Source organism: Lynx canadensis, chromosome C1 (assembly GCF_007474595.2).
Source record: "Lynx canadensis isolate LIC74 chromosome C1, mLynCan4.pri.v2, whole genome shotgun sequence".
Classification (NCBI taxonomy): domain Eukaryota; kingdom Metazoa; phylum Chordata; class Mammalia; order Carnivora; family Felidae; genus Lynx; species Lynx canadensis.
Genome location: NC_044310.1, coordinates 30212784 through 30236101, shown reverse-complemented (window position 1 = coordinate 30236101; position 23318 = coordinate 30212784). Strand labels below are relative to the sequence as shown.

The window sequence follows — 23318 nt, the reverse complement described above, 5'->3', positions numbered from 1 at the left end:
CCCGGAGGATGGGGCACCTGATTCTGATGGAGACTTCTGGAAAAAGCCCTGGGAGCCAGGGGAGGGCAGAGAAAGCACTTCTGGGTGGCAGGGACGGAGAGGGCAGAGGCTGGTCCACAGAACAGTGCTGGAGGGTGACCCCCAGCCTGAACCTACTGAGGACCCAGAGGGTTCTGTCCCCTCCAGGTGGCTCCTGGGCCCCGCCCCAGGCCCCTCCCGGACCTCACCAAAGATCCCCGGGAGTTTGTTCGGGTGTGGCAGCTCGTTGGTTTTCTTGGGCGGCCTCCTCTTCAGGGGCCTCGCTGCCCGAGGGGCTCGGACGGGACCAGGGCTCGCCCTGAAAAAAGTGACCAGGAAAGGCTGTTTGGAGCCCGGCGCCCGTCGCCCCAGCAGGCCGGCCAGGCCAGGATCCACGCTGTGCCCTGAGACGGAGAGAGGAGAGAGGGCGATCACTCGCGGGCAGGGGCTGTGCAGGGGCTGTGGGACAGCGGGGACCCTTCTGCCAGGGCCTGCTTGGGCCCAGGAGCGCAGAGGCAGAGGGCCTCAGTTTGCTCCTCTGGAAACAGGAGTCCCAGGTCCGAGGGAGATGGAGGGAGGGGGGCCTCGCGAACACAGGGTCATTACTCGCGATAACGGTGAACAATGCCATCTGTGAAGCACTTTATAGGTTTCGAGTTAGTTCACACGCGTGACCTTATGTGTCTCCACAGTCCCCCTGGACCTCATGCTTCGCTGAGAAACGTCAGAGCCACTCTGCCGGGGGCTCGCAGAACCACGGTTCCCATGTCCATCTGAGCGCTCCGAGGCCCGAGTTCTCCCTTCCACCCCATACGTTCTGGGGGTGTGGATGGATTTATGACCCAGCAGATTAGAGCAGCCACCAGGACATAGCCAGGGCTTGCTCTGCCCAGCACTGCCAAGAGCAGGGCACTAACTGTGCCCTGACATCCACAAACGAGACCCCGGGTTCAGTGGGGCAGAGACATCTGGCAAAGTCCTGGAGCCGCGGTTCAGTCAGATCCCAAGTTCTTACCCACTGAAGGTCTTACTCCCGGGTTTGTGGGTTAAAAAAGAGAGAAAAGGCTGTGGGCTGGACATGATGGGGCCCTCCGGCTAGGAAGAGGGACACCCCTGAAAATGGGATTTGACCCCACAGCTGCTTAGAGATGAGGATGCCCTGAGAAACACACTCACGATCCCTGGAAATGTCGACTCCACCAATGAAACCAACTTCCTGTACCTCTTTGTATTTCCAAATGACCTCTTGATTTCTTAACTGTCAGAGTAACACAAGGGCAACTGTAAGGTAACCTCTGGGGAAGAAATATCACTCAGAAACCTCTGCCCACCCCAACACATCATTTTCATCTTTCTGGAATATTTTCATGTCGCCTGAACTTTTACACAATGGTCATCTTAACAAAGAAGTCTGTATGTTTTCCAACTTTTTCACATAAACATGTTCACTGCTGTTAAAATGTCTCCACTATGAACGTTTCAAATGCATAAAATTCCTTTGAGAAAATGTACCATAATATTTAGAGATTAGCTTAACTTTAGACATTTAGGTTATTTCCCGGCTTTCATTAAAAGACGAGAAAGGGGTAGATCTCTTCATTCTCATTTCCTGTGGAATTTTCCTTTTTCTTTGTTTGAATGTTTCTATTTTTCAGAGAGAGAGAGAGAGGAAACGTGAGTGGGGGAGGGGCAGAGAGAGAGGGGAACAGAGGCTCTGCAGTGGGCTCTGTGCTGGACAGCAGCGAGCCAGTCGTGGGGCTCGAACTTACAAACTGGAAACTGTGAGATCATGACCGGAGCAGAAGACGGATGCTCAACCAACTCAGCCACCTAAGAGCCCCTCCCACGGTATTTTCTTAAACAAAACGACAGGAGGTGATTACTGACTTTTATGCTCCTTAAAACACAGTGCCAACTGCTCTACTTCCTGTACATCACCTCAGTGTTGCCACCCTGACACACACACACACACACACACACACATACACACACACACACACACACAGAGGCACATGTACGTACGTATGTATGGAAACACACGTGCACTTCTCATACAGGATACAGACATACACATACACGATGCTACGTGTCTGTTCCATTAGCGGGTGTCCTGATTCACTGTGAAACCATCCCAGTCCTGCTCAGCTGGCAAAGGTCAGCCCTTAAACAGCCGGGCTCTAGACCTGGGGCCCCGGGCCAAGTTGGTTGAACTAATCAGTCCAGAGACTAAACTTTGATCTATGACATCACCTCCCACAAACAAATGCACCGGACACGTTAGAGGCACCGCTCAGGAACGATCCTGCTGGGACGGGAGGGGGGTCAGCTGCAGGGGCTGACACTGGAAGGAGCCTTGGGGATACGGGGGTGGTTACTCCTCCCTCATCACTTCCCCCCACATTTCGTGGCTCGTTCCGGAGAGAAGGCTCCTCGGTGAAAGCCTTCCTGTGGGATCATCCGAGCTGCAGGAATTTAACGTAAACATCACAGTGAGGAGGGCGTCCGAGTGCCCGACGACGGAACCAGACCTAACTCAGGACTCACAGAACATGCAAGAGAAACACCAAAGATCTCCTTTTGTTTTTAATTAAAGCCATGTTCCTCTTGAGAGAATAGTCTGTCTGGCGGTAGCCGAGTCTGAGACGCCAGGAGAACCGGTCAGATGAACAGACAGGCGTGATGACACCCCCTCTGGGTGAGAGGCAGCGGCGAAAATGAAACACACCCGCTGACCAGGGCTTCCCAGGTCAGGCGGCCACCTGCTGCATGGGTCTGAGGTTCGGTGACACGGCGAAGGGCTGCCCGTGCTCTGTGACGTCATCCACGGTCAGCCCGTCCCAGAGCTCAATCAGCGTCAGGCCTTTCTTCTTGTGCACGTCGAACACGGCCTTGTCAGTGATGATCCGGTCCACACAGCGCTTCCCGGTCAGCGGCATGGTACGCTTCTCCAAGATTTTGGTTCGTTGGCCTTGGTGCAGTGCGCCATGGTGACCACCACTCTGGTCTTGGGACTGGACACCAAGTCCATGCCCCCCCCCCATGCCTTTCACCTTCTTCCTGGGTATCATCCAGTTAGCCAGGTCACCGTATTTGGAGACCTGCATGGCTTCCAGCATGGTGAGGTCGAGGTGCCCCCCTCGAATCATAGCAAATGAGTCATCGCTGGAGAAGAAACAGCCCCTGGGGAAAATGCTCACCGTCTGCTTGCCCGCGTTGACGAGATCTGCATCCACCTCATCTTTGGGTGGGAACGGCCCCAAGCCCAGGATGCCATGTTCACTGTGAAGATGAACAGTCATGTCCGGGCTGATGCAGTTGCTGGCCAGGAGCGGGATTCCTATGCCCAGATTGGCATACATGCCATCCTCAAATTCAAGAGCTGCCCGCTTGACAATTCGGGCCCCGGGGTCATCTGCAGACTTGGCTTTTTCATCGTGCTCCTTCCTGAGGGCTAGATGCTCAATTCTTTTCTCGTGTTTTTCTCCCTGAATCACGCGGTCGACATAAATGTTAGGAACGTGGATGTCTTCGGGGGCAAAGGTCCCCACATCCACGATTTCTTCCACCTCCACCACGGAGGTTTCCGCAGCTTTGCACATGGGCACATTGAAATTCCTGGCGCTTTTTCTGAAGATGACGTTCCCGGCGCGGTCGGCCTTCCACCCCTTCACCAAAGCAAAATCGGCAGTGATGGCCTACTCCAGAAGATAGTGGTGCCCGTGGAACTCCCTCACCTCTCGGGGCTGGCTCATGATGGCGATGTGGCCGTTGGGCGCGGACCTGATGGGGGCGCCTCCCTCCTGAGCCAGGGTCCCGTAGGCCGTGGGTGTGTAGAAGGCAGGCACCCCGGTGCCCCCGGCGCGGATGTGCTCGGCCAGGGTGCCCTGGGGCGTCAGCTCCAGCTCCAGCTCGCCCGCCAGGTACCGGCGCTCGCACAGCGTGTTCTCCCCCACGTAGGAGCAGATGAGGCAGGCGATCTGCTTGGCCTCCAGTAACAGGCCCGGCCCAAAGCCGTCCACGCCCACGTTGCTGCTGACCATGATCAACTCTTTGACGCGCGTGCGGAACAGCGCCTGAATCAGGTTCTCTGGAATCCCGCAGAGCCCGAAGCCGCTGACCATGATCTTGGCCCTGTCCGCGATGTCTTTGACGGCCTCCACGGGATCCGCGTAGAATTTGGCGCGGGCGCGAGCGCTGGTGGCCAGGCCGCGCACACCGCCCTCGGCCTCGGCCAGCGTGGGCCCCCAGCGGCTGGTGGGGACGCGGTGCCCGAGCGCCCGCGCGAGCCTCTGGAGGACGGTCATCGTGCGCTCCCGCTCCGGGCCCCGGACTGAGACCGGCGGGGGACAGGCCAACGCCGGCCGCCACCACCGCGACACAGAGCAGGGAGGGCGCGTGGGGCGGTAACGCTCACACCGGGTGGCCCTGGCGTCCCTGCCCACAACGAGGGGCTCCTCCCCCAAGGGGATTCCGGACCCTGCGTCCCCCGCTGCGGAGGCAGCGGCGTTCCTGAGGGGAAGACGTGACCCTGAGTCCTCGGGGTTGGCGGCAAGGCCTCCCGTGTCCAGCCCAAAGCCCCGGGGGCAAGGGTGGTCCTTCGCGGAGCCCCTTCCGGGCACACCTCTCCCTGTCGGACACCCCCAACTCTGGGTGGTCCCCTTCCTTCTCCGTCACCACCCCCTTCCCGGGTGACCTGCTCCAGTCCCCTGGCCCTCAGGCCACCCAGACGGCTGCGCTTCCCACACCTGCGCCGCCTGCCCCCGCGCTCACCTGTCCTGGGTGACCGGCCATCTGGACGTCTACCAGGGCTCCCAATGACCTCACCGCCAAAGAAAGTGCTCTGGGGTTGCTGCCTCAGACCTGCCCCCTCCTCTTCTTTCACTCAGACACAAATCTATTAAAAATGGGCCCCTGGCTCACTCCACATTTTCTGTGATTCCGCCGCTGCCCACTTTTCTCCATTTCTGCCGCTACCAACAAGCTCCTCCCCACTCCACCTGCATGCTGGGTGGCTCCTGAGCCTCTGTGACGGCGCTCTTGTCCCCCACACACCACCCTCCTTGCTCACGTCAGGGGTGGGCCGTTCTGGATACATACGGAGAAAGGTTTTATTTTATCCTAGTTGAGATTTACAGAAAAATCGCACTGACAGCCCAGAGTCCCCGGATACCCAGAGCCGGTTTCCCCTGGGAAATGTTAACATTTACGTTAGGGCCGTGGATTTGTCACAACTGATGAACCAATATGATAAATTAACACGATATATTCGGATCTCGCCGGTCTTCCCCATGTCCTCTCTCTCTTCCAGGGTCCCTGCCCGGATCCCACATGGCCGTCAGCTGCTACAACTGCTCAAGCGCCTCTGGGCTCTGACACGAGCTCAGACTTGCTTTGTAATTATGACGGTTCGGAGAAGGACCTGATGGGCACTCTGCCGTACACCCTTCCGTTTCCCTTTGTCTGGGTTTTTCTCATGGTTAGACGGGGTGTGGGTTTTGGGGGGAAGACCACGAGATGAAGGGCCCTTCCCATCCCTTCATGTCAAGGGGACACGGGAGGTACGTGACATTCACGTGAACCCTGATCACCTGCCGAGGCAGCACGCTCAGCTTTCTCCCCTGTGAACTTACTTCCCCCACCCCGTCCCGACTGTACTTTGGGAAGCAGGTCGCTAAGCGTTGTCACACTGAGGGGTGGAGTGATGTCCTCCTTGGGGGGGCAGGGGGGGTGTTTTCAGGGGGCTCTTTTCAGATCCTGCCATCCTCCACTGCTATGAAATACAGTGAGCTACCCCCCACGCTCCAACACCACGCCCTGGTTTACCCACAGAGGGCCCGGAGCGCCTGGCGGGCTCAGTTGGTAGAGCATGCGACGCTTAACCTCAGGGTTGTGAGTTCGAGCCCCACGTTGGGTGCAGACATTACTTAAAAATAAAATCTTGGGGGCCCTCCCTGGCTGGTTCAGTTGGTTAAGCGTCCGACTGGCTCAGGTCATGATCTCTCAGTTCATGAGTCTGAGCCCCACATCAGCTCTCTGTCATCAGTGCAGAGCCTGCTTTGGATCCTCTGTCCCCCTGTGCCCCTCCCTGGCTCACGCTCTCTCTCTCAAAAATAAATAAACGTTAAAAAATAAATATAATCTTAAAAAAAAAGAATGCGCCGTGCCAGCTCTCAGTCTCCTCTCCCATCTGCCCTGGCCCCCCCCTGCTCCAGCCACGGCCGCCCCTTCCTGCAGCTCAGATACGCCAATCTTGTGCCCACCTTCGGCCTCTCCATCCCACCTCCTGCCATAACGGAGGCTCTTCCCCGGATACCTATGTAACGAATGAAGGTGTGATCCTCATTCTACAGATGAGGGAACGGAGGCTTAGCAGGTAAGTATCCTGCAAGGTCATCGAGTGAGAGCGCTGTAGGGCTGGGATTCAAGCCTAGGCCTCTCTGATCAAGTCTGAGGGTGTAACGGCTTCCCCTCCTGCCCTGCCCAGTAGGGGACCTCCCACCCTACACGGTTGCTCCTGGAGAGGGAAAACACAGACTCTTAGCAGCTCAAGCGTGGGTTCCGCACAAGGAGAGGAGGGAGAGCACCGGGGTAGGGGGCCCCCTGCTGCGGGAACCTGGCCCCTGCACCCCGCTGACCCCCACGGCGGGGCAGGGATCGTCACCCCAGGCGCAGGGCTGAGAAAGGCCAGGCCTCCAGGGCCCAGGGAGGGGGCTGCAGCCCTCTCGGCTGCCAGCAGCGCCAGAGGAGCCCCCGGGGAGAAGGTCTGCCGCCCAACCCTGGGCCTCACCATCGTCCGTTTCCACATAGAGGCGGAGCCCCAGGTCCTTGTTCCGGCTCAACAACCAGCGGTCACTGGCTGCTGTCACGTCCAACACCAGCCAGCCCTCGTCCCCAGCTCGGAGCGTCTGAAGATCCAAAAAGAACAAGTCAGACTCCCTGTGGACACGAAAGAACAATTAACCGAGGGCTGGCACAGCTGCCTCTGTGTTTCTAGGGCCCTCCTGTGGACCACGAGTGGGCGCCTGCCTGGCTCGGGCCGGGTGCCTCACTCTCCTCATCTCACTGCATCTACCCCACAAAGGTGTTATTGCGCCCACGCAGCGATGTGGAAACTGAGGCCCAGGAGCTCAGTGACCTGCCCAAGGTCCTGCCCCAGGACAGCGGGGCACGGACTTGCAGCAGGACTGGTTCTGGGTCACTCCCCACAGTGACACGAGGCCTGGGGTCAAGTATCTTTCTGTCTCTGGGGGTGTGCTCTCCAGGGAGCTCCCCTTCTGTCCTCTGGGACATGTCCCCTCCGGGGCTGGGCCCGATACACCGACAGAGGCTCGACCGGGAGGCGGGGCGTGGGGCGGGCACCTGTTGGACTGCTCTCTGACCACCTCGAACATGCTGATGTGCAGGGTCCCGTTGAGCAGGTGGGTGCTGGCCATCTTGTAAATCCGGAACTCAGCGGCTGTGACCATCTCCCCCTCTGGGATCTGGGTCAGGTCAAAGCGGAACTCCTTCCAGTGGGGCTCCTGGTGGCCCAGGGTACGGTCACGCTCCACTGCAAGACAGAGCGGGACCGGCGGTCACTCGTGTTCTGGGCTCGGGCTGGGCGGAGTTGGGTGGGAGCTGGGGGCCGAGGCAGCCTGGGTGGTGACGGCCCCCTCCTCTGCAAAGGGGCTTGCTCCCAGGCTCCGCCTGCTGGGTGCTGAGAAGGCTCAGTGGGGCTACATGGTGAGGCATCTGCATAGGACCCAGCATACACCAGCTCAACGAGAGCAGCCTTCACTTCTGGCCCCTGAGCCCCAAACCCGGCCTGCCATCCCCATTCCCTGCTGGCGCTGGGACCCGAGGGTGAAGTAGAGGTCAGGTCCCTCCTCTGGGAAGACGGACATCAGAGCCAAGGCAGAAAAGGGCCACGTAAGGGAGCAGAGACATAACTGAGTGCATTTCTGAGCCAGGGGCTGCCCAGAATCTGCCGATGTACATGCATGGAAGCCTGCGGAGGGGGAGCCTTTGCAGCTGACACGGGCTGGGCCTTGAGGGGTGAGAGCGGATATGTCGAGACAGAAGGACACTGCACAAGAAAGGGGCCAACCTGAGCAAAGGCCTAGGGCTGAGGAACAGATTGTGCCAGCAGGGGAAACAACAGCCATAAAACACAGCAAAGGGTGAGATGATGGCAGGCCCCGTTTGGGGACAAGGGGAAGGAAGAAGGTGTGCCGGAGGGAGACTCAGAAAGGAACAAGGAGTAGCAAGGTAGGAGTGACAGCTCCTGGAGAGACCTGGTCAGGGCCTGGGGAAGCTGGACAGTCCCATGGTGTGGTGGGATCTGAGCAGGCTTCCCGGAGGAGGGGACATCTGAACTGGCCTTGAAGGATGGGACAGAGTCTTGTCGGGTGGAGAAGGTGGCAGGGAAGGCATCCTAGGCAGAGGGGACCCCAGAGGCACCGGTGTGGGGTGCTGGGGCATCCACAGAGCAGCAGTGTGGGGGACGGGCCCTGAGTGGCTGTGGCCTGACTGCGGAGGGCTGGAATTCTGGCCCAGGAGCGTGGGCTGTGCCTCTGGCCGCTGGGGTTCAGGGCTCTGGGCAGCAGGGGCGCAGTGTGGTTTGGGGTGGGGAGGAAGGTATGTGTGGAGGGGCAGGTGAAGCGCAGGCTGGAGGGGGAGCCAGGGCGGCCTGGTGGCGAGGCTGGACTGTCTGGGCAGGAGGCTGTGGGTGGCGAGTCAATCCCACATGTCCCCAGCTGCCCGGAAGTGCCCAGGACAGTATATTTAGTACCGTCTTACTTTAGCCTCTTGTCACTTTCAAACACCACAAATCTGTGTTTCCGGAAAGCAGGGGTGGGAGCCGCCCAGCGCCGTCCTCAAAACCCAACACTGAGATTTTAATTACATGTCTGTGAGTCTTTTAAAAACTCTCTCTCTCCGGCTACTGGGCTCAGTGACCACAAGTCACCGGGCCGGTGGAGGAGGCGGATGTGGGGAGCACTTCCCGTCCTCACGGTGAGGACCTGATCTGGTGATGGACAAACAGCTGGGCTGGGTGGGGCCCGTGGACGCACATTTGGACAGGAGGAGACGGGCTTCTCATCCCCAGCCGAGGAGGAGAAGAAACAGAACGTCCATCCTCTGACAGCGTGCCGGACATGCGGCAAATGCCCACCCGTGGCCCAGGCTGTTGCGGAGGCAGCATGACCCAGAGCGGATGCGGGTCCTCCCACACAGGCAGAGAGCGCGGAGGGCAGGGTTCTGGACCCTCACCGAGCGATGCACGCCAAGAATATGGACACGCATGTCCCCTCCCCCCTACAGACACACTCACACTCACACACACGCACAGCTTTGGTGACAATTTCCATCCACTCGAGGACTGCACAGACCACCCCACCCCTGGTATGTGCCGGTGTAATCCCGGTAGTGCAGGATGACATAAGTCTAGGCTGCTTACTGTCACAGGGTGCGGCACAGAGAGCGAAGGAGGGTGGCTCAGTCACACCCTTCACCTGTGTCCTCTCAGAGCATCATAAATGTATCTGCTCCCAAGGCCCAGTGGTGGCTGACGGGCGGGTCCTGGGGCCCCTGGGAATCTCCGTGTGCAGGCCCGACGCTGATTTCATGCTGGATCTGGGGACTCGGGGCACAACCCGTGAGCCCGCCAGCTCCTCACCCTGCGGCCTCCCTCCCGTGCTGACCTGGGGGGCCAGGTGCGCTGGGTCGAGAGAGCCTCATGTACCTGCATTGACCCTAGTTCCCAGTTTCCATTGTGGGTTTGTGAAATTGAGCCATGGGGGAGAAGAGGAGGACATACAATTTTCTTCTTCTAAATAAAAGATTATACAACATAAAAATATGTCAATTCAACTGAAATGCATTTGGATGGCATTAAGGTGCCTCCTTTTCACCTGCCTGACCTGTCAAGGTACTTGATCCTCTGGCCTCAGTATCCACATCTGCAAAATGGTCATTTGATCCAGGGTCAAATGTAACTGCAAAAGGCCGTGTTTGCTACTGCAGCAGGTACTTGGTTATTATGGTCCAGGCAGTGCCTCTAACGTATTATTCAGGAGCATTTCCTTCATAGTGCACCTTCCTGCCCAGCCTCCACTTCCCCTTGGGGAATCTGGAATCTCCCAAAGATGCCCAGGCATAGAGAGGCAGCCCCTCAGAATCACCACTGAGGCTACTCTGGCTCGGGCAAAAAGCAGAAACTGACCTTTTTTTTTTTTTTTTTAGAAACTGACCCTTTATGAATGTGCTGTATAGTCCAGAACACCAGAGCTCCAAGGACAGAGGTCACTGCACACACTGTCCTTCCACTTTTATACACACAGAGAGAGGGAACCCAAGGGTCTTGACTCCCATCTGGGCTCCTTCCACTATATCAGGGTGGACCTCCGCCATCTGATGTTGAAAGAATGGCACAAAAATCAAGTTGGAAGTGGCCTGTTGCTGCCTCCCACACCCCTGCTCTCGTCGATAGTCTGCAGAGGGAATTTATGGGAAAGGCCAAGTCCGTACAACGTGATTTCTTGGGTTTTCCCAGTAATTTTTTTTTTTTTTTTTTTTTTTTTTTTTTGCTACTGCTTGCAGGGTTGGGAAGTTCATTTCCCGGTCCCCTGGCAGATTTGGACAGGCTGAGGGGCAGGGGGTGCTGGACCCCAGCCACATGAGATATGTCCTGCCAGGAATCATCTCTCTGTGGTGGCCTTGAGGGGGATCACTGATGCCTGCAGCAAGCTTTCTGGGAAGTAAACTATTTCTCCGATCTGCAACATCTGGGCCAGGGATTCCTAACGTTCCCATAATTTCACTTTTGGGCCTGTGGGAGAGGACTCCTGACTACACATGCTCAGGAGGCTTTCTAAAAACGCTCACTTTTTCCATTCATTTTTCCTGGTGACATCCAGGAAAATGTATTCATTTACTCGACACATTTGGAAACAGGGCTTATTGGATGCAGGTGCTGTGCACGGCAATGGGGAGGCTGCAGGCAGTGAGACAGGGTGACCCGCCCCCACGGAGGTTATGGTGCTCATAGGGCTGCAGGGAAGGCGGGCAGCAAACAAGACGACTGTATGTGACCAGCTGTGATGGACGTCAAGACCAGGATGGGACTGGGGAAAACGCAGGGAGGGGCATGTGAGTCTTGATGCCTTTAACTTTATTTTGAAATAATTTTAGATGATTTAGATTTAGAGAAAAGTCTTGGCAGGAATAGTACAGAGACTTTCCCTACACGCTTTACTCGGCTTCCGCTAATGATAACATTGTATGTAATCAGACCGTAGCATAATTACCAAAACCACAAAACTGATATTGCGCAGTGCTATTAACTATAGTCTTTTCTAGATTTTTGCCAGGTTTTCCACTATTCATCGTTTAAGTGTACCTGACTTCAACCCAGGGTCCCACATCGCACTCAATTGTTAGGTCTCCTGGGTTTCCTCTGATTTGTAACAATTCCTAAGACTCTGCTTTTCTTTCATGACATTGACACTTTTAAAGAGTGCTGGCTAGCTCTTTTGGTTTATCTGACATTTTCTTTCCTTTTAAAAAAAATCTTTATTGTTGCGAGAGATATAGACAGAGCACGCAAGAGCAGGGGAGCTGCAGAGAAAGGGGGACACAGGATCCAAAGCGGGCTCTGTGCTGGCAGCAGAGAGCCCAATGCAGGGCTTGAATTCATGAACTGTGAGGTCATGGCCTGAGCTGAAGTTGGATGCTTAACCAACTGAGTCACCCATGTGCCCCTGATGCTTTCCCGTTAGACTGAAGTTATGGATTTTGGAGAAGAATACTACAGAAGTGATATCCATTTCTGTGCACATCAAATTGGACAACATGGTGTCAATATGTATTATTACCAGTGATACTAATGGATTCGTTGATTAAGGTGTTGTCCAGGGATTCAAAGAGGCTTTGTGACCTGGCAAGAATTTGATAAAACTCACCAGTTCTTGATGCTATGATAGTCCACGGCCCTGTGAGGTGGATTGGAAGCCAGCAGCCAAGAGAGGCTCTCGACAGCCAGCTCCATCGAGGTTTGGCAGGCATGGGCCCACCACTGGGGATGGACAAGGCCAGCCCTGTTTCCACAGGTACCTTATTTTCTGCAAAGCTCTACGTGGGAAAGCAAAGACTTTACTTTCTTAACTCCATTACTGTGGCTCCAGGAAAATAAACAATCACAGGACTCCTGGATCTGTGGTCTTCTCCTACAGCCTCTGATAAAATGACCCCTGCTCTCCACATTTGTGGGAAAGACCCACTGTGTGCAGATGTCCTTGACCACCACGGTCGCCAAATACATTCTAAGTCTGAGGCTCTGCACTCACCACTCATGGACTAGATCTCCAGATGCCTCACCCTGAGTCCACCAGCCCAACACCAACAAAAACTTTGGGTATTTTTGTGACTTAGACAAAATTTAGAGGTATCCGGATGATCTAAATCTGTCTTGTTTCTGACCAAATACTAAGACTCCAAAAAAACATCTTTTTCCTTCAGCTCAGAGTAGCTATTAAAAAAAGAAATCTGACCTTTCTGCCCTCAAACCCTTCCCCAGCCCCACAGGGCCCCTGGGAGGAGCCCAGGCTCTGGTTCCAGGACCCCTTGAGCTGACCTGGCCCAACCTCATGGCCTCCTCGGCCTTCGGGCTGCAAACACCCTCCCTGGACACCCTCCCCAAAGCGCTCTCTCCTGAGTTGCCCCCATCCCGCCTGGTCCAAAGGCCACTCTCCTCTCGTCCTGCTCCGACCCCACACAGATCAGCCTGCCAGCCTCTCCCTTTCCCCAGTCCCAGGGGTCCCCATCTCTGCTCCATGTGCCCTTTTGGATGGTGCACAATTGAGGGCAGGACTGCACAATGTGGGGTGGAAACGGGAAGCTCTCAGTGAACTTCCACTGAGCTCCTTGTGTTCTGGGGGCCCAGAGAGGGGATGTGTCTGCTGGTTCTTCCCAAGGTCCCCGGGACAGCGGCTCATCATCCAGCAGCCGCTGCCCCTTGGGTTGGCCATGCTGCCGGTCTGGAGTGGCCTCCGTGTCACGGTGTGCCTCCATCAGAAGCCACTCACGTTGTCACTTTGCCTTGGGACTGGCCCCCCTTTGCATGGCCAGGCTGCTAAGGGGGAGGGCAGGCTCCCCAAGGTCCCAGAGGCAGGTGTGTGGGTCCTGTCTGGCTGGTCCTGCTCGTGACAAGGGCGAGGGCCCCCCACCCCTTCAGACCTAAAACAAGACCCAGGTCTCCATGGCCGGTGCAGGCCCACCAAGGGGCTGCAGAATGGACCACCTACCAAGTCTGCGTCTGAAGGGCTTCTTCCTCCCACCCAGAAATCTCGGTGCTTCCCAGAGGAGGCCAAGGCTCCATTTCTAAGGTATTTTTAGTCAGTTTTCATTACCGACTTTTTTCAAGAGCTGTTTCCATAAATGGTTCTGCACTCATGATTGCTGGTCCAGGCCTCCGACGGCTTCAGACCCCAAATTAAAAGGGAACACCCGCACACTCCCCCACATCAAGTCTGTCAAGGCCAAAAACAGATCCGAGGAGATTGAGCAAGGATACGGTTCCCCAGTGCAAACCCGGGGGAAGAACTGAACTGTGGGACTTTTCCGGAAAGATGCGGTCACAGTGACACATCCCTCTCTCCCGTAGGGAATGGATTTCCGTAAGGAGATGGATTGGGTGTACCTCCCTGCCCTGGGCCTCACCCCTGGAGGAGCCCCATCAGTGGGCAGGGGTGGGCACATTCTTTGGTCAGAGCTGGAAAGGCCTCCAGGGCAACCCTGCAGACATGGGGAAACTGAGGCCCAGAGGGGCAAAGACTTGCCAGGGGTCGCACGTCAGGTGAGGGCCCTTCGTGTGGACTTTCAGACCTGCAGCTGAGGTAAAATGAGTGGCCCTAGCTTCCCTCCAGGTGGTGATACTGCGATGGGGGGGGTCACCTGTCAATGAGGTTCTCCTCTCAATGGGGGCCCCCCTGAGAATGCCTGCTGAAGCCACCTTCTTCCAGGCAGGGCCCTGGGGGCACTGGAGGTCCCAGGAAGCGCCCAGGGAGATGCCGAACCTGCTGTCAGCCTCCACAAAGACAGTGAGGGCGGCCCTGCTCTGCTGCACCGACCAGGCCCAGGCTCCCGCCCCTGCTCTCAGCTCCCTGCCTCCAGCTGTGATCGTCCTCCCTCAACCTTGCCAGTCTGCCCTGAGTGCCTGCCATGCAGGGGATGGGGTGCACGGGGTGGGGGTGCCCCAAAGACTCAGATCTGTCCCTGTTCTCAGGTCGTTCATGGTTTCCCAGGGAGTAAAATAGGGGTGAGACATGGCCCTGAATGAGACTGGCAGAAAGTGACTCAAATCCTAAGAGAAATACACACGATGAGGGGGGGGGGACTTTCATCAGAGAAGGAGCCTGTCTCTTGAAGAGGAGTGGAGGTGGGAAACTCCTGCCTGTCCCTTTAAGAGGTGGAGGCAGGGATGTTCTATGCACAGGGTCTGAAAGGAGCAAAGGCACAGGTGAAATGTAACAGAGTTCTCTGTTAGTTAAGTTCCTGCGTCTGCTAGCCTCCCCTCACAGTGCTGGGAATAGGCCTCATTCACCTGCTCTTAAAGGTGAAGAAAGGAGGTTCAGAGACTTTAACAGGAACCTGTCTAGCATCTCACAGCTCCCAGGTGGGACAGCCAGGATTAAAATATAGGCTCAATACATCCACGTGAGCACGTTCTGGGCACCTTTATTCATAACCCCAAACTAGAAACAACTCAATATCCACTAATAAAAATGGACAAATGTGGTATACTTGCAGAATGCAATACAATTCAATTATAAACAAGTGCTACAGGAGTGCCCAGCTGGCTCACTAGCAGAGGATCTAACTCTTGATTTGATTTTGGGATCATGAGTTCAAGCCCCACCCTGGATGTAGAGATTAATTTAAAAAAAAAAAAAAAACAAAACTTAAGAACTAAAGATAGGAAGATAACAGGGATGAATCTCAAAAAAATTATATTAAGTGAAAGACTAGACATAAAAGTATATATAGTAGGGCTTCGGGTATAAGGGGACCAAAGAGAGGTGACATGAATGCATTGTGATAGAAATCAAAAAGTGACTGCCTGGAGGCACTGGGCTAGTGGGAAAAGGATGCCCAGGGGCACCCATGTTACAAGTTTCAATGTGGTATGAAGGGTATCATGAGCATATCTTATTTTGTAATCCCCAAACAATAAAACCACTTTAAAAACAGGATTCTCAGTTTATAACATACATTCAAAGACAGTCGAATTCAGCAACACTTACTGTACCTAATGGTGGGCCAGGCCCAGGTCTGGGCAGAGAGGCAGTGTCTATGTAGGAGAAGAGCAGAGGAGACAGGAAGCTGACCTGCTGGGTGGCCTTGGGAAAACCACCTAATTTCTCTGAGCCTCACTCTCCTCTTTTCAAAACAAAGATGTGACCTTAAGTGTGATGCAGATGAAGAGACACACTCAGAGGTTCTGAGCACAGGGTCCTCACCAGGGGCCATCTTACACACTCCCCGAACAGCCTGCAGGGTGGGCTATTTTACACGAGTGTCTCCATTTTACAGAGGACGAAACTGAGGCTCTGAGAGGTGGCCTGGAGAGCCCAGATCACACTGAGACTCGGTGGTGGCATCAAGATGCACAGGATAGAGCCCCCCACCCAGGTCCTGTCTGCCCTCCCACTGTCCATCCGCTCCTGGGCTCCAGAGACCCCCTGGGGGGGGGTCACTGTCTAGACCAGTGGTCTAGACAACCATCTTTGTGGCTTAAGTATTTATTCCTTGCTCCCCACTAGGAGGCCAGCTCCGCAAGGGGAGGGACTTTGTTTCGCTCACTGTCCTATCCCAGGAACTAGAAAGAACTATGTCTGGCACAGAGCAGGTACCACATGACTATCTGTTGAGTGAATTCGTGAGAAATGAGAGAGTTCCCTAGTAAAGAACCAAAGGAAGTACCTTCAAGGTCACAGGGCTGAGCAGGACGTGGGCCAGGTCCCTCATTCCCACTCAGCCCTGCCTCTCCCAAATCCAGCGCCTCAGGTCAACACCCCCTGTCCTCGGCTGCCTGAGGCACGGGAATAAATTAGACAATTGGAGAAGGGTCTCCACAAAAGTGAAGATGGCTTGATGCATTTCTGGCTAGACCTCTGCCTTTAGGGCTGTTTGTGCCTCAGTTTCTCAACCTGGAACACGGCACCTGCTGGCCCAGCAGCTCGAGGTGGAGAAGGACCAGGACCAACGTGCGGAGTTGGTCTTTCTGGCCTCACTCCTCCCTCCCGGCGGGCTGGGCCAGCCTGAGGCGCCCAGGGAGCAGCCAGTCAGACCCACGCTCCAGCCCAGGGGACGGGGTGGTGCCATGAGGAGGTGCCTCCAACACGGAGCCACGGGGTCAGGGCCGGGAGGCCCCGTGTTTTCTGACACCATCGCTGTGGACTGGATGAGAAAAGAGGCCCAGAGAGGGAAGGGAGGTGACCTGGGACAGGAAGGACTCAGTGGCGAGCCCAGGCGGTACAAGAACCTGGGTGTTGCCTCCCAGCTCAGGCCTCTCCACTCCGTGAGCACAGGGGACACCCAGGACAGGTATCGGCCCCCATTACCGTGTCCTGACCAAGGGCAGCCAAGAGCATACAGGTGGAGACTCACTGACAGGCCAGGCAGGGGCCCCAGCTCTGACCGTAGTCCTGGCTTCCCTACAGAGACACTGTCAGCCATGACACGGGCTTCCTACAGCACCTGCCTGGGCACAGAGGCCTGACCCACGGGCCAGAGGCCTGTGGGAGGCTAGAGGTCTCTGGGTTCCACAGGCTGCCACGGACGGTCAGGGGCCCAGCAGGCAGCAGGTCTGGCTTCTCAGGACCCGGATGAGGCCAACAGGAGGTGGAGCTGGAGGCAACAGGTGTGGGAGCCTGGGCGTGGGTGCTGACACCATAGCGACTCTGCTATTAGTCTCGGTGGTGGTTCAGGGGCCTGGGGCCTGGGCCTCCAAACAAGGAAAGAATCCTGGTAGGTGTCTAATCCCCCCGCCCCCACAGCCCAGGTAATTACCAGTTAAAACTAGTCAAATTGAAGGAGTTGTACTAGTGCAATTAGCACATCAGAATAAAGGAGGCCCTCTGACAGCTGGCTGGGCCCGCCCACAGACCGGGCTTCCACTGAACAAAGATCTGCTTGTTAATCCCACAGCGTCAGAGGCCTTCGATCTTCGTGAAACACACAGACATGGCGTGGGAAGAAGCTGGCATCTGGAATCCACAGCCCCTGGATGATGTCATGGATACGCTGTGTGGCCCTGGACTGGCCATTTAACCTCTCTGAGCCCATGAAAAGGGCTTGGGGTGGCTCAGTCAGTTAAGCATCAACTCTTGATTTTGGTTCAGGTCACGATCTCATGGTTCGTGAGTTCGAGCCCCGCATCAGGCTCTGTGCTGACAGCTCAGAACCTGCTTGAGATTCTGTCTCCCTCTCTCTCTGCCCCTCCCTCTTCTCCCCCACCCCCACCTCTCTCAAAACAAATAAATAAAGGTTAAAGAAAGAAGTGTGGGACATTCCCACACATCCAACCAAGGCTGGCCAGCAGCTGGGAGGGACCGGAGTCAGGAGCAACCAGGCCCAGGCTCACCGACCAGAGGCATGATTTTCTGTTCCTCCCATCTATCAACTGAACACACAACAACCCTGACGATGCGTTGATCTCTAGGAGCCCCACTTTACAAGGAGGGATCTGTGGCTCCAAGAGGACAAGGGACGTGCCTTAGACCACACAGCAGAGGCACAAGAGGAATCAGATGTGTCTGAACTAAGGGTGATGCTTGATTCACAACAGCAGCTCCCACCAAGGCCGTGTGCGCCTTGACCATGGGATGCTGGGGAAGCAGGACATTGGCCGGGCAGTGACTCACTAACGGATGGCTCCCTTGGGGACATCTCAGGATAACTGTATCTACAGCCCCTCTTGGTTCTGAGCCCCAGGTCAGCTTGTTCTGAGGACAGGCCTCAGTTTTACACATGGTCTCTGTTATCCCGCGTCCCCCACCCTGCCCTCTAACCAGGAAGGTGGCATTCACTGGCCCAAGTCCTGTGCCTGGCACCGGGCTCTCAGCAGAGGTTAACAGCCGCTTCCTGCTGTTCCCTCACCTCAGGCACCCACCAGCTCGGGGCTGGGGGCGGGGACAGAGGCCTCCTTGGCTGTCCCCTCGGCCTGCCCCAGTGCAGGAAGCAAATGGCTAAAGACCCCACAAGACCTGCCGCTGCTCCATCCCCTGGGTTTCTCTGCCTAAACCCCTCTGGAAGCTCTCTACACCCTGAAAGCCTGCCCTCCTGACAGGAGAAAGAAATATCAGCTCCTTGAGGAGGTGGATGTAGGGCTACCTGCTGTCCTGACTGGGCCACGGAGAGGCTGTGCTATCCTGGGCATAACATTGTCTCTCTGAGCCTCAAAGTCCTCATCGGGGAGATGGGGATGAAGATCATGTCTGGTAACAGGGCTGTCGGGAAGGTCAAGAGTGACGCTGTGGGTGAAGGGAGGCTGTTGGCCTTGGCAAAGGTCTTCTCCCATCTAAGCCTGAGTTGTAGTCCCTGTGCCCCAGATCCAGTCTGGTGTCTGCTCCAGCCCTGACCCCACAGACAGGAAGCAAAGCGGATAGGGGACAGATAGTCAGGACTGCAGATTAAAGAGCATTTCATAATAGGAAAGACATCTTTGAAAACTAACCATAAATGGCTCCACGACTTGTACAGAGTTTCTGCAGAGAGGAAGGGTTGGGCTTTGTGTGGGAGAAGGAGGGGCGTCCGAGCTGCCCACCATGTCCTTCCACAGCCTGGACCTTCACAGCATGCCAAGCCACGTCCCAGGTGCTGCGCTCAGGGTGACAAGACCGCCGACGGCCCCACTGAGCTCAGAGTCCACTCCTTCCCCACCCGCTGCCCTGACAGCCACACCCTCACCTACAGGGGCTGGGGCTCTGGCCAGGGAATGGGCTGCTGTGGACTCATGACATCTTGGGCTCTCATCTCAGCTCTGGGCACTCTGATGATGTCACCGGGGCTTTCCACGCTGAACTTTGTCCCTTTCTCCAGTACTGCCCTTATCACTGTGGCAGCATCCCGGCCTGTTTACTCATCCGTCTCCCCAGGACCACACTGTCTTCCTGGCACTGCCCGGTCCACCCGACATGAGATGATTCCTACCCTTGGGTGTTTCCAGGGGCGGGACGAACGCGCACATCGATGGGACTCACATCCCCGTCTGTCGGAGTGAGCGGGGCCCACAGCCCTTGGACTGGGCCGCCCTGAGCTCCGCATTCCAGCCCTCTGTGGGGCGTGGCCGCGATCAAAGGGGCGCGCACCGGCCAAGGCGGTCCCCTGGACCCGTCCGCACCCGCGCGTCCACCCGGTGGTCTGGTCGTATGGTCACCGGGGCCCCGGACGCCCACCCCGACGGCCTCACTCACCCATGTTGACGAAGCTCATGACCAGGTCGGCGCGGCCCGGGCGCCGCTCGGGGGGGCCGCCGTCCTCGTCGTCGTCGCGGGCCATGGCGTGGTACAGGTCCAGCATGAAGAGCGGCGCCGACGCGGGCAGCCGGGCGGCGGCGGCCGGCGCGCGGGGCCGGGGCCGCCCGGGCAGCCCGAGCACCGCCAGGATCTCGCGCTGCATGTCGCGGCGCTCGCGCGGGCCCAGGCGGCGGGCCGGACAGCCGGCCGGGGGCGCGCGGGCCGGGGCCGCCGCCGCTCAGCGCGCACAGCGCCAGGCCCACGAGCCACAGCGGCCCGGGGCGCGCGGCCATGGCCGGGCCGGGCGGGCGCTCAGCGGGCGCGCATCCGCTCCGCGGCCGGGCGGGGACCGGGGCCGCGGGCCGCCCCGACGGCGGACGGCGAACGGCGAACGGCGGGCGGGGCTCGGGGTCGGCCGCACGGGGCGCGCTCGCCTGCGGTTTCCCAGCACCTGCTGGGCTCGGGCGGCGTGGACGCGGCAGGGGCTCCTCCGGGAGCTGGGGGCTGGCGGCCAATCTGTCTGTGGCGGCCGAGCCGTCAGTCGGCTGCTGCCGAGGCCCGCTCAGCCGCAGGGGCGGCGGGCGAGCTCCGGTCTGCGCTCGGGACGACGCAGATCCGACGGCGCCTCTCCAGCTGGAGCTGCTGTCTGCGCCGCGCGCCCGCCTCCGCCGCCCGTGGGTCCCGCGTGCCGCCGTCGGGCCCCGCCCCCTCCGCTCCCGACCAATGGGGGCTCGGGGCGGGGCCAAGGCCGCCGGACTGAAGCCAGGGGGAAGGGGCGGTGGGGCGTGGGTGGTGCAGCAGGTGGTGGTGACGCCGAGATGCCGTCCGCTGTTCGGTGGTGGGCGGGTCCGGCGAGGGGTCCCCTGTCCAGCTGCCGGGTCGTCGGGGTCGTGCTGGGCTCCCCTCCCAGCCGGCACCGTCGGGCGGGCGGGGGGCCTCGGCCTGGGGACACGAGGGTAGCGGGGCAGTCGGGAGAAATGAGGCCCTGCGCTCCCGCAGGGCGTGTCCTCCAGCACTCTCGACCGGGCGGGATCCGGGGCCTGCGTCCCACCATTGGAGTGACCCCGCAGTCCCGCCTTAGTGCGCGGAATGTCGCTCCACGCGACACGAAGAAAAGCCTCAGTAGGGTCTAGAGGTAGAGAGGCCCCGAGGTGCCAGTCGTGCCCGGAGAGTGAGACGCGTTCCTTTGCCATCAGCCGCCACCTCAGTTCCTCGCTGGCCACCCGGCTCCTTGCCCGCTGTCCCTTTGCACGCGCTATTGGAGGCTTCTTTCGCGACACCTGCTCAGTCTCTGCTCCCAGCGTGCGTGCCACCCACCTGGTTCCCGCGTGCTCCTGGCTAGCGCCCCAGGCGAGACCCCCCATTCCCCCATGTTCCGGCGACCGCACTGTCACCGCCAGCCCTCGCTGTGCGCCCTGGGGATCCCCCAGTGCCCGCCTCCCGCAGGAGGGAGCCGCGCATCCGCCTCCAACTGGGCCAGGGAGCTCTGGGGCCCTTCCAGAGCGCCCGGGAGCCGCCCTTTACGCGTCTTAATTGTCGCGGCTTTCAGAGGCTTGCAAGAGAAAGAAGACTCTACACGGAAACTCGTTATTGACTCAGCCCCTTTCTGCACACTCTGCTCCTCCTGGGCGCCCTCTCACTACATTGATTCATTTATGGCTAAGGCGGTGGTGAGCTGGGAGGAAGTGACACCTAGACTGAGCTCGGAAGGCTGGAAGGAATCGGCCTGGGATGACAGGAAAGGGCAGAGGGAGAGCTGGAGAGCAGTTTCCAGGCAGAGGAAACAGCTGGTGTCGAGGCCACAGAACTCCAGGGAGCATAATGCAGGTAACACTTAGCACTTACCATGTGCCAGGCAAGGTCTGTGTCACTTCTTGAATGCTTGCACATATAGAGTAGATGCCGTTTCAACCCCCTCTTTTAACAGATGAGGAAACTGAGGCACACGGAAGTTAAGGGACTTCCCCTGCAGGTGAGCTGTTCAGTGGAGCCTGGAAAGCCTGGGAAACAAATGGCCAGGGTGAGGGTGAGGCTTGAGTGGCTGGCAAGATACGGACCCAAAGGACCTTTCGGGGAGACTAGATGAGGGCTCCGGACAACAGATGGTTATGGTGGCCCCAGTGTGGACTCAATACGAAACTTCAAAAGAAACTAAGAAGTCCACCGAACTTTAAAAATTCCCATCATCACTTCAAACTTTAAAAAAAATCAAGACTTTTCTCTCACATTCTTAAAATTTTTTTTTTCAACGTTTATTTATTTTTGGGACAGAGAGAGACAGAGCATGAACGGGGGAGGGGCAGAGAGAGAGGGAGACACAGAATCTGAAACAGGCTCCAGGCTCTGAGCCATCAGCCCAGAGCCTGACGCGGGGCTCGAACTCCCGGACCGCGAGATCGTGACCTGGCTGAAGTCGGACGCTTAACCGACTGCGCCACCCAGGCGCCCCAAGACTTTTCTCTCACATTCTAAATCGAACCAATCATTTGTTGGTGCTTTAAGCCCATGCCTAGTCTGCCTTTTTTCCAATGGGTAAATTTCCGCACTGCTTATAAGCCCCATAAGGATGTGGCAGCTTCAGCACTGAAAAGTGCCCAAGGCAGAGTCCGCTGCAGAGGGGAACATGGATTGCAGGGATGAAGATTAGAGTCAGGGCCCACAGATGGAGGCAAGTACAGTAATGGGGTGGGCAATGACCATGATCCTTTCTGGTGACGGGGTAGAGGGCAGAGGAGAAGCTGTTTAGCAGGCTGCATCCCCAGGGCTTGGTGAGTGCATACTGGGGCAGGGGCAGGGTCAAGGGGATATCCCTGTGTCAGGCTAGTTCAGGGTCTCTGAATCTCCTGTCCCCCTCACTGTCCTTCTCTGGCCAGCCCTCTGCACTCCCCTTTCAGTTCACACCACATCCTCTGGGTCCTCAGATCTAGCCTGGAGTCCTCAGGTAGTGTATCGTGCAACACTGGGCTTCCAGCTAGACTGTAAGCAGTCCAGGGCTGGGCGGATTCTTATAACAGAAATCACTGATCTCAATTAAGGGTGAGCAGAGATAGCTGTGTTCTTTAAACAACAGGCCTCAAATTCCCATAAACCTAAACATCAGGTTTCAGTCATTCCAAATGGCGTCTCCCTGAAATTCAGTTCAGCGGCAACCACTGTGGGCTGCTCTGTGCTCTGGCCTGAGCCAGAGATGAAGCCGACGGTTCCCTGCCTCCAAGGGCCCCCCACAACAGGGGCGACAGTCTGATGAATATACAGTCTTAACGGGAGGCAGAAGGAAGGCTGTGCTCCCACCGAGGGCCCGGTAAAGTGCCTGGATGGGCAGAGGACAAGGAGCAGGGAAGTGGGGGTGGGGATGTGAGTGGAATCCTGGAACTCCGGCCCTGGAAGGGAACTGAGGGGGGGGGGGGGAAGATTTCTTGAGAGATAGTGTCAAACAAGGGCTTTCCCAGCCACCTGGTAATGCTGTGACCTTGGGCACGTTACTGAACCTCTCAGGCTGTTTCTCATCTGTGAATGGGGGTCACAGTAGCTGGCTTGTACACGGAGCACTTAGCACAGGCCTACCACAGTCAATAATGGTCAGCTGTTACTGCATCATTGAAAACCCCAGGGACTTCTGTAGCTACCCAGCAGACACCAAATTTGTATCACGTGTTTAGCATCTGTATTCCAGAACTGTAATTTTTTCTGGCACCCTTACATTCTCTACATGGCCTTGCATATGGGTGTTTGTTAAATGGAAATGCACTTTGTATAGATTCCACTACTAGGTGACCTTTGTTGTACAGGCTGAGAGAAATCGGA

At 57.2% G+C, this 23318-nt stretch overlaps 2 protein-coding genes across 2 annotated transcripts in view; both read right to left on the bottom strand.

Annotated features, from left to right (window-relative positions):
- The window catches only part of BMP8A (bone morphogenetic protein 8a), a 28381-nt gene extending 8574 nt beyond the window's left edge, over positions 1-19807 (bottom strand). The window contains 5 exon segments of the mRNA XM_030324623.1: positions 228-422; positions 6806-6954; positions 7378-7567; positions 19473-19728; positions 19730-19807. Of these exon segments, the coding sequence (XP_030180483.1) occupies positions 228-422; positions 6806-6954; positions 7378-7567; positions 19473-19728; positions 19730-19807 (868 nt within the window).
- Positions 2560-4322, bottom strand: LOC115521313 (succinyl-CoA:3-ketoacid coenzyme A transferase 2, mitochondrial-like). Its single transcript, XM_030326472.1, is given in 3 exon segments — positions 2560-2971; positions 2974-3055; positions 3057-4322. Coding segments are annotated over 3 exon segments (1554 nt in total). The 3' UTR covers positions 2560-2765.
- Positions 19808-23318: the final 3511 nt, after the last annotated feature.